This window comes from Pygoscelis adeliae, unplaced genomic scaffold, assembly GCF_000699105.1.
Source record: "Pygoscelis adeliae isolate BGI_AS28 unplaced genomic scaffold, ASM69910v1 Scaffold19, whole genome shotgun sequence".
Classification (NCBI taxonomy): Eukaryota; Metazoa; Chordata; class Aves; order Sphenisciformes; family Spheniscidae; genus Pygoscelis; species Pygoscelis adeliae.
Window position 1 is genome coordinate 1314364 of NW_008825533.1, and position 11694 is coordinate 1326057.

At 38.6% G+C, this 11694-nt stretch overlaps 1 protein-coding gene across 1 annotated transcript in view; it reads right to left on the reverse strand.

Moving 5' to 3' along the window:
• Positions 1–1816: 1816 nt before the first annotated feature.
• The window catches only part of TMEM167A (transmembrane protein 167A), a 17388-nt gene continuing 7510 nt past the window's right edge, over positions 1817–11694 (reverse strand). Inside the window, exons 4-5 of the mRNA XM_009331789.1 lie at positions 6470–6504; positions 1817–3035 (exon numbers count right to left, since the gene is read on the reverse strand). Of these exons, the coding sequence (XP_009330064.1) occupies positions 2965–3035; positions 6470–6504 (106 nt within the window). The 3' untranslated portion in view covers positions 1817–2964. The remainder of the gene's footprint in view (positions 3036–6469; positions 6505–11694) is intronic.

Sequence of the window (11694 nt, forward strand, 5' to 3'; positions counted from 1 at the left end):
CGCTTGCTGTCTTGTCAGCCACCTGTGATAGCCGTTATCTACTGTGTCAACTTACGTCAAATCCTGCAATTGTGCATCTGCCATTTTAGGCTACTTTAGCACCTGAATTAGGTGTAATTAGGTGTAATAGGTAGTAAGCATTTAGGTAGTAAGCTTCTCATGCTTATATCTCATGCAATTAGGTGTAATAGGTAGTAAGCATTTCACTTCTCTACTCCATCTAGGACTCAGAGCAAAGACTAAGTGCAAGAAAAGACTATTTTCCCTGACACCTCTTCTGACAGAGTTCTATTGGAACCTATTTATTGCTCTTTGAAAATGACACAGTTCAGGCTGAGAGTTTAAGGACGACTTGAGGTAAAGCTTTACTAAGTTTGTGTGCCCAAAGCTATACTCTCCCCTGCCTTCTCATAGCATTTATACCTTGGTCAAATGTCAAGGTATTCTTGGCTTCTCATGTCTCTTTTGCCTGAGAAAAAGAAAGCAAAGAAAGCAAAATGGCTTTAAGATTCTAACATGGGAAAACAGTATTTTCTTCGTATCTTAGTAAAAGAGATGAGGTGTCAAACTCTTCACAGCCGAAATTCTGAAAAACAAAGAACTCATCCTGAGGCAAACACCTGCCTAAAGCAGTCGTTTCAAAACAACTGAAGTTTGTCACAGTTTAAAGATCCTGTTTTCAGATACTTTTACTAGAGGCAAGTGTTGAGTGGCCCCACCATAGATGACACTTATCTCTGCCTACAATCATTTCTAGGGCTTGCATACAATCTAGTGCTGTTGAACTTACATATTGCCAGCAGCTGCTGAGAAATGTGCTGTTTACTTTGGAGCTAAAGTAACACTGTCGAGCAACCATGCAGCTAGTAAGCCATGAATATCCTGTAAATGTAATATAAAGTGGAAATAAAAAAAATCCTGAACTAGGACGTATCCATCAACAACCTGCATTTAGGACAAAATGAAGAACTGCTGTATAAGAAATAATTTTAAAGTTTGAACAACAAATGACAAACAGGAAGAGGACTGTGTCTGAACTTCTTCAATGATAAAATGCTGTGAACAGAAAAGGCTTTTGCAATACAATGCCTTCAAGTCAATAGTTTTCGGATTCTCAGAAGTAAAAAATTCCTTGGGTTGTTTCACTGGTATTCCTAGTCACAGCTAAACGTAAGAGATTAATTAAGAATTAATCTGATAACTAGAACAGCTTTGGATGAATTGGAAATGTGTGAATATCATACAAACACCATCATTTATAATAAAGTCCTATACATATTAAAAACTAGAATATAATTGCTTAATATAAAAAGTTATCAGATGTTATCAGATGATTCTCTGCATATTTTGAACATGTATACACCCGACAGTCAAAAACCAAGACTCCTTAGGAATTTCCCTCCCCCCAGCCTAGGAATGGCACCTTTGAAATCCAGGAATGAGTTGCTTTGATGCTATGTTTGGAGCAGGATCCACATTTAAAGTTACAGAAATAGATTTTGCCTCTCCCCAGATCTCCTGCACAATTTAAGGCTTGTATGTGTGCACAGAAGGGTCATCATCATACAGCTCTGTACTCCTCTGAACCTGCCTGGTTTACGGCCAGGAATGTTTATTTGGCCTAAATTGGAGAAATCTGTTTTTCCTGGCTCCAGATTAGAAAAGAGTTTTGGATGAGTACTTCTGATGGTGATTTAGATATGCAGGTGTATGTGAGATAATACAAAGGTAATAACTAATAATCACTTTCTTTCTAAATGCAGGGTAATTTGAATCTATGAAACAAGTTTTTCAAACAAGAATGACAAGAGTTACATACCTTTCAGTGTGTTTTATTGCCAGCTTAGCTCATTCTGATCACACACCTTTTCAGAACAACAAAAAATACTGCTGACAGACAACTCTCACAAATGCAGTCAATATGAAGTCATATTGATGTAAACACACCTGTCAGACACTATTAAAATAAGTTACTAGATTATTTAGTTTGCAAAATTATAGAATAAATGCTAGTGGCAAGTATTAATAAAGGTAATCTAATCTTTATTAAGAGTGAGGGTAATCTAATTCAGTTGTTTTCCTTAACCTTTAGAATATTGGGACATGCAACTTCCTTATCTGCAGACTCCTAAGAAGCTAACTGTTCACTTAGCTGATTTAGCAACCTTTTATTACATGCAACAACAGCAGCAGAGCCTTTAGAATCTTTTTTCACAATATTGAAAAAAGTTGGGGAATGATTTACCTGAGACCAAGATCTCTAAAAATGAATACCTATGATCTTTTACTCAGAGTAGTCCAGGTTCTCAAATCCCACATCTGTGCCTTCTCAGCAGCTAGCCAGACATCACTACAGTTATGGTCCCTGCCTTTATTCGTATCTTAACAATAAAAATATTGATAGAATTTGAGGAATTACAAGTTTAGAAAACAAAAGCTGAATGCAACTTAGGCCAGAGGTCATGTTTTTAGCATGCGAGTATGGCTATCACAAAATTACAGGAATTGTTCAGACAGTAAGAACTGAAAATACTTTCGTAAACATATCCTAGAGTCACAATGTTCTTTATTCTTGTAAGAGAGGTCTTATTGCTATTGCTAGATTTATCATTTTTAAGTTTTATTAAATAGGTCTATCAAACAAAAAATTAAAAGCCTTTTCAACTGCATGGTGTAAAAAAAGCTCCCCTGAAACTCAGATATACAACAGACACCCTTTCAGGAGTTACATCAGAAGTGTCAGTACTGACTTGACATTAGTAAGTATGTGTCATCTGGAGTTAGTTACATTATGATCACTAATACTGTACATGATGGTCTGTTTGCAGGAGGGGGGTGTCCACTAAGAGACAGGCTATCCAACACGCGAGAGGAGACTTGATGACACTTTCCCATCTTTTCCTGCCAGAAGTTCTTCCACGCTTTGCTGTTTGGTAGTAGGGCGTAGGGGACACTCTCCAGTTGCTACTGTACAAACAGAATGCTGAAGGCCATCACAACACAGCACACAGCCACGTAGGGGCTCTTCCGTTCACCTGAGGGGAGGGGAAAAAAACCAAAACAAACAAAAATTCAGGCATGACTAAACAGATCTAGGCTGCTCCTAGCCTAACATGGTAATTATCCCATTGCACATGCAAATTAATATTCAACATTTCTAGCCGGAGAAATGCTATTACAACTACAGTTGCGTATTGAAGAAGAACATGCATGGGAGTGGGACAACTAAGATGTAGGGTAGGCTATATTGCTACATAAAGGCAGAGTTGGAGCCGTTTGCTTTAAGCAAAGGTCAATGCAAGGACTTCTTTCTTTCTATAAACCATCTTTTCTGAGATGCAGTTTCCAGGAAAACATTGGGGGGGGGGAGAATATATTGCTGCTATCTCTTAGTGCCAAAGAGAGTCAGGAGGCAGGCATCGGAAAGCTGATCAAGACACCAAATCTTTTACTGGCTCTGTTCCCAGTTCTGCCTAAGGGCTATCGCTGCTCAAAAGCTGTTCCGTGTCAGCTGAGAAGAGATGCACCTCGATGCTGTCTGGCCATGACAGCTGCTATATGAAGCATGCATCTTCTATGCATGGTATTACGTAGGACCCAGCTAACTGGCTGGGGAGTTCACAGCGACCCAGACATGGCCAGATGCCTGTCTTTTTTCTTTGCTAGAGAGACATAATATTGTTAGCATGTGGAGAGGGTCTGGTTCACAGATTTTTCAGGTTAGTGATAAAAATGGTCAACAGATTACAGATTGCACAGACATCTCTATTTCTGACCCTTTCAAATTAGTGTTACAGTTTTCCAGGGCAGACCACGGAAGAAATTTAAGTTTACTCCATTAGCAGACTTATATTTGGTGGTAAAGGCAATCAAGAAAGATCTATTCCCACCCATTTGGTCCAGAACAAAATGTTACAGAGGTCTCTTGTTCACCAAATAAACTATGAAAAAAAAAAAGAATCTTAGGTAGGGAACTGTAACACAATCAGGGGAATATTAGTAATGTTAATCAGACTACTACCTATTTACATGGACACTTCCTCTATTTAATTAGCCAGGTGTTTTTACTCCTTTACTTAAGCATTACTCTTCACGAATCCACTGACTTCTCTCTGGAGAGCAGAGTCTCCCCTACACTGGATGGTACTTCCAGCCTACAAAACTGTCAGGAAGAGTTAACACAGCAATGACTCTTTACAGTGAGAAGATTCCTGCTTTTATGCATTCAGAAGCGTAACAACAGAGTGGGAGCTGTTTGCTTTAAACAAAAAAAGTTCAATTTCCTTTTGCTGTGCGAGCTCTTTTGTCTTACTATAAACCATCTTCTCTGAGATACAGTTTTCAGAGAAACATTAAAGAAAAAAAAATGCCAAGTCTCCCAAGTCTAGCATTAAGGTGTAATCCTCAGGAAAAAAAGTATCTTTTACCAGCAGGACCTTCAAATACAGGAGGAACAAACTTTCCACAGCAAAAGAAAAATAAAATACTTGTAGGACACCTCCCATAAGCAGGAGTGCCTGCCACAGTGACATTACAAGATGTTGTCATCATCTGGCATATATTTAATTAAACTTCAAATAACGGAATGAATTAATGTCTGCAGTTTCACATCTGTTTAAAATAAATTTTTGAGGAAGTCCACCCCCTACAGTTTAGAGTATTACAATTTTCATATGGGTTATACTTTCCTGCTCTTAATTTTCTTAAAAGAGAAATCACCATGTGGCAGGATTAAACATCATTTTGCACAACTTTGTCAGTATGTAACTACTTGCTGGTTATTAAAATCTTATGCGCATGTGAAAAGGTTGTTTAAACATACTGGGCAAGTTAAATGTAAAGGAAGCCAGCAGGCATTTTCATTTTTAAAAGCCTACACTTTCTATATGCCTTTGTGACCAACACAAATAAAATGATAGGAATCATCTTCAAAGCCCATTTCCCATACTGAGGATACGGTAATGTTACGTAAGGAAACCTATAGGAGGAATGTTAAGATGCTACCTCCTCATCTGTCAGTCTAGAAGAAAGTCAAATTGGACCACTCTAGATGTAAGTTGAAAAGAAATTAGTGTTTTACATGAAAAAGAGAAAAGGAAGCAGTTCAGTATGGGGTACAAGAGTGCATACATTACCTTGGATGCAGCAAATGCAAACGTGTTAATGTTAGTACATGATGGGAAAGCAAGACTATATTCCAGATGAACTGTAGTTCTTAACTTTATCAAGTTGATAGGGACCTCATAAAACCTCATGTACTCTACTGTTTGCTGTGCATAGCTAATAGAAAAATTATGCTTGCGCTTAATGAACTAAAAAGAAGATGGTAAGGTAAGGTAAGGTAAGGTAAGGTAAGGTAAGGTAAGGTAAGGTAAGGTAAGGTAAGGTAAGGTGTTCTCTTCAACCTTGAAGAAACCTTAATGCAGCTGAATTTTTACATTTGTTTTTGCTGGTATAGCTCAAAATTCATTTCTGACAGCTGCCACCTTGCCAGTATCTTTCAATTACAATACTAAAATTGGTGCTACATCTATTATCTAAATAGGACAATATCTGCAATCATTTTAACAACAGGTCTTCACAAAAATCTGTTTTTTGCGTCAATGCTTTTTGACATACTGAAAAATGTATGTCACGTCCCTTTCAAAGCCTGAGAATGCAGAAAAGGGAACCATACATTTTTCCTTTCGGTTCAATGACAAGTAGGAAGATCTAGAATTACAAGTTCAACGTTTCTGCTCTGCATTAACAATGCAATTTGAAGAACACTGTTTTGATGATGGATTTGTAATTTTTTAAAAAATCCTGGATATGCCTTAATGCTAAGACTGAACTTCTGTTGTATATTCCCATTTCCTTCTCAAAATAAATCCTTTAATAAGGATTAAAATAAATATAAATATCAATGTTATGGGAAAATGTCTAAAATCAGACAGAGCTGATCAGCCTCCATATAGATGCCACTTGACACCAACAGCTTTGCGTAATTCAGAAGTGCACAGAAGCTAATTAAAGAAAGGAGAGAAAAAAGACATTTGTGATTAAGCAGAACCTTACTGCATTATGAATTCCATGTTGTTTTATTACTCTAAGGTAAATATCTGGCTTTTGTCAGTAGTCCATTAGAATTTCAAATAGACAGCAATTCATAAGGAATCATTGATTTCTTTGTATGTTAATAAGAAGTATGCCCTTGGTTATCCCATGTAGCAAAAAGTGCAAAAGATTTTTTGCAAATATAACACCACACATACGAATTGACATTCGAAAATGCAGGCTTCCACGATGCTAAGGAAAATAGTCATACCCTGCTCCCCCCCGCCCCCTATATTTCATGGAGGCAAAATTTGCATTTTTTAAAATAATGGGTAAGTATGGGTTTCATTGCTACATGGAAACATTAACCTAATAAATAACGCATACTCTAGAAAAAGCACTGGTCTTAAAGATTTCAAAGAAAAAAAATTACCAATCCTGGCGCATTTCCAGAATATTCCCAATAGTCTGTGAAGATAAAATAAATTCATTAGGCTCTTCGTTTAATAAAATAATTTAAGTCAAGTGATTTTCTTTCTTTTATGCTAAAACAATCCAAATAAACTGTAGTTTGTCAACTTGACGCTACTCTTGACATCGGAAAACACCAGATACCTGCATAGAGGGGTACAGGCTATGAACTAAACAAGTGGCAAAGTTCTTTCTAAGTCTAGCAAGGTTTTTTGCATGCAAGAAAAACAAAGAGGCATTGACTCAGTCTGTGTTCCAAATCTAAAGATCTCACCAGAATTCTACATTCTACATTAAAGTATCCCAGACAGAAAATTATGTAAAGAAAAAAACCGGAACTAGAAAAATGCTGGAGTAGGAAATACCAACAGGCCTCCATGTAATTGTGTATGAGAACCTTTTTATGGTAAGATTTTGAAGCAAGTTTTCCTGCAGGTGTGAGAGATGATAAACCTGAGTACTTTAAATTTAATGCTTTGTAGTCTCTCTCTTGTATTTCCCTTAGAGATAGCAGATAAACATGCCTTTTCTAGCAGAGCGCACCTCATACGTGTAATCTGATATAGAATACTTGCATTGAAATAAATAAGAAAACAATTCTTCAGGTTTGTTTTTACTCTTTTACCAAGGTTTACCTTGCTCATGTCTCTCTAATAGTGCTTGCCCAGGACGTTAATTCTCACAAGTGAAATAACAAAGGAGAAAAGCAGGATTCAACTATTCAGAGCACATCTAAAGGGATGTACAAGCATGTACACCACAAATTTGTAATTTCTCTGTTTAACTAAAATAACCTCATACTGACTGCTCATGAGGAACAAGAGCAGGGCCTGCTTTAGAAGCTAAGGAGGAAGAGGGGAAGAAATACTGAAGCATCCTGAGCTAGAAGCCAGCTTTCAGCCTTTCAAATGTCGGTCAAAACTGTGTTGAAAGCTTATCTACAGGAAGGTTTCCTTCATAGTATGACTGGTTGCAATGCAGTAAAAACATCTGGATTCAACTATATTGTCTAGTTATAGATTTATGGACTAAAAAAAACTTAATTATTTTTCCTCCTTCTCCTGATATGTTTATCAGCAGTAACTTCAGTCTATATTATTTGTGGGGTTGTATCTACTACATGCTGTGATGGCAGTTCTCCAAGCGCTTTCCCACAGCGCTCTGAACCCATACCCACAATGGTTTGATTATCTGCCTTCCCCCTTTCTTGGGCTCTAGTAATTGCCTACTTTTTTCCTGCTTAAATGCAGACAGGTAGTTTTGGACCACTTGCTGCTGCATACTTCTGTAGTCAACATATCCTGCACTTTTAAAAAAAGAATTTCTGCTACTTCATATTTTATGGCCTCTTTTATGCTCTTAGTTTACTTCAGCATCAATCCCTCTTCCCTTTCAGCAGCCTCCCCTTTATTTCTGAAAGAAAGGTCTGGTGTCAGCCAGCTGAGAACCAAGCGTTCCAAGAGGCAGCAAGTGACTGTGGTTTTCAAATTCAAAGTGAAATGCTTTTTGACTGATGTACCTCTTGCTGACCAATTTATTGCAAACAGCATTCCAGCATTTTCACTTTTAGAAAACAGGTTTTTTCATTTGTGCTTTAGATCATTTTACCTCAAGCCAAAAGTATTTCTGTATAGTCAAAGCTCATTTTTTCTGCTTTTATATAGCTCCACAAGCAGAAGTAATAATCCCTGCATGTAGACCATCACACTCTTCCGGGCTAAAAGGTCACACAGTGAAATAACCTGAAGACATCTATGCACTTTTTGAAGATGCATGCAGGTAAAAAGGCATTCATGTATAAATCTTATAGAGCAAAACAGACAGCCCCCATAGTACTGTGTGGATGGCACTTAAGACTCTTGAAAATGTTGTTACTCTCTGTAAAATTAAGATTTGCAGATTGCATGCTGCAAAACCAACACAAAAACTTCCATAGCTCAGCATCTCATGTTGCCGTCTCCAAAAACTTGCCCAAGAACTCAAAGAAATAAAACATTACTGTCCTTTTCATATGCATATTTGCAGAATCTTACCTGGCAAAAAGAATATTAACTCCTTCAGGTAGTCTATAAATCTGTTGAATTTGCCTCACAATCTCAGCAAGAGTATTTCTTTGCCTTCTCAGGGTTTTTTTGACTGTGTGTAACAATGTGAAGTTATAACTGAAGTACTGTACATTGTTCCTAGCCCTAGAAAACCCCCTTCTTGGTGAAAATAGGAATTTTCCTTTCTGATGTGGGAGGTACAAAACAGTTAGAATATGGGTTTCATCAGCTACCCTTACTGCGGATAACAATTTATGAACTTAAAAGTCACCACTGACATGAGGACTGACAAGCCTTCCAACAGATGACAACAGTACCTTTTTAAAAGGCTTGTGCTGTTATTGGAACAGCTCAGTACATCTGTTCATCCACATAGCTTGCTGCTGAGCAGAAGCAAACTGAAATCTGGACCTTCTAAACAGCTATAATCACAGCCTCTGGATGAACATGAGGTGGTGGATGCCCCATCCCTGGAAACATTCCAGGTCAGACTGGACAGGGCTCTGAGCAACCTGATCTAGTTGAAGATGTCCCTGCCCACGGCAGCGGGGTTGGACTGGATGATCTTCAGAGGTCCCTTCCAACCCAAACTATTCCATGATTCTATGAACTGGGGAGCTCACATTGGAAGAAAAGCCTGTGCAGGCCTTCTGCTCTCCTGAATTTTTCCTGTACTTTTCATCTCAGGTCCACAACATGCACTTCTTCAAGTCAAAACCTGTTTGACTATTACAGAAACGATGCTGCCTTGAATGAATGAATCTGCTCCAAAATAATTCCTCCTGAAGCAACTACTCAAAGTAATTGCACTGTTGCTTATTCTCCCCTTCATGTTCATCTTCATCCTTGTTTTGATGCAGGTGAAACATGTCAGTCTGGCTGGCATACCTGCTGTTCTCTGGCAGCCACAAATCAAAATGTGCAGGAGTTGCTGCATATTCCTGGCTTTCAGTGTTAATGTTAAAAGCACTGATCATGAAAGTAGTGTTGGTTATCTGGAGAACAAAAAACGCAAAGAAATGGAACCCAGTAAGACGAGAAAGGGTTAGTGGGGCTTTAGACTCTGGCTGCTAGACTGGGAATGCTGCAAAACGCAGCTGCCATGTGTTTACTAGGACAACCCCACTGCCACTGCAGGAGGGACCGTGAGAGATACCCCACTGCAACGCTTATGGCAAGTCAAAGGAAACCTCTGCTGCATATAAGCTAACACATCGTTCTGGTTAGCAGGGAGGGAAGAATTTTGTTGTGGTATGCATTCTCCTCTAGTTAGCATGAAAGAGTAAATCTCCACTTGCTTTCCCAACCTTAAATGCTATTGCTCAGGACAAAGCACATGGAAACACTCAAGACACGTCAGGGAAAGCGGAGGTTTAAAATTCTGTTTGGCTTGGTAGGAAAAGACACATTTTGGCAGAAGTCAACAGGATGAAATACAGTGTTACGAGGATGGGTGACATCACGTTGCAACACAGTCCCTCAACCAACAGAAACATGTTTCTTTACTTACTATCAACAGATTTAAATCTTCACCAAAGTTATCACTCACTTCATCAGAAATATAGTGAGTAACTATCAACATTTCTCTTCTCTGTCACTTTAATATTTTATTGCTACTTTTTTATGCTATTAATATGGAGCAGGAACAACGAGGTAAGATCATCTCTGTGGTAAAATGAAATATCACTAGAATTTATTTTATCCAGTATGTCTAGACATTTCCATTTGAGCATGGAATATGTTAGTGAAGAGGGACAGGGGTTTAACAGCATATGAGCTCCATGTAAACATCTACCACTCAGGAAACAAATTTCATTGCTTCCAGGCCAACGTTTTATTCTCCAGTACAAAGTAGTCTACATACGCATATATGAAACAAAAATAAAATAGTATGTCCAACATCTATATAAATACAAACGTACAGATCAAACGCCCAACTCCTCCACTGTGTCAGCACCCTTTGAAAACATTTTATGAAGAGAGTTCTATTGTACTCCAGACAGATTTGCCTCAAGATTAAACAGAGTAGCTCCAGATTAAAGGAAATACTCCTTGCCAAGAACAGCACTAAAATTTTAATCAGTAAAATAAATATTCTTACTTCTTACTGTGTATACCTCATTGACTATTGTGTTATCTTCCACTAGCAGACACCCAAATTCCCCTTGGCCCCCTCCCCACCCAGTCCTTCATGAAGTCATCTTTTCTTTCCATCTTTACTTTCATCAAATCTCTCATGTCAGTGGCAACCTCATGGCCTCATACGAAAGGACACAAGCATTTTCATGTTAGAACTCCAAATTGAAAAAAAGCTAGTGTACTCTGTCTTATCTTACACTGCTAAAAACAAACTGGTATGATAAAATAGCAATTCCAGAGGTTAATTAGAACAAAGGTTTTCAGAAGACAAACACTCAAGGTTCTTGGTGACAAGAGTCTACTTAAAACTTGACACTTTTCCTGAAAATTAAATGCAGAAGTGACAGAAGATACTTAGGGAAAACACAATTTCTTTAACAGCAAATGATCTAATGGAAAAAGTGGACAAGTCAAACACCAGTGCCCAAAAGCCTGTCTGTTTTTTCCAGCTAGAACATTACCAGCTAGAATTACCTCCTACTTCTTACTATCTCCTTTGTATTAACCTTAGGTGACATATTACTGAAATACTACGGATGGCCTCAGTGATTTCTAGGTCAAAATCGCCCATTTGTTACTTTAAAACCACAGCATTTAAATCACAGTTCTGCATACTGCTGATTGCACCCAACATCCAGTCACGTTCCTTGTAGCACAAAGAACGCTGGTAAGCCAAAAAGTAAAAGGGTATTAACAGCCTAAGTGAGGCACAGATTTGGCTCCGTGGCTGTCCCCATTTTCCACCACCTCAAAAATTGCGCTGCCGAGCAGGGTAGAGAAGAACCGTTTTGCAGCAGTATTGGCCCTGCAACATCCTGGATCGATGGGCTGAGGCCAACTGTATGAGGTTCAACAAGGCCAAGTGCCGGGTCCTGCACTTTGGCCACAACAACCCCATGCAGCGCTACAGGCTTGGGGAAGAGTGGCTGGAAAGCTGCCTGGCGGGAAAGGACCTGGGGGTGCTGGTCGACAGCCGGCTGAACATGAGCCGGCAGTGTGCCCA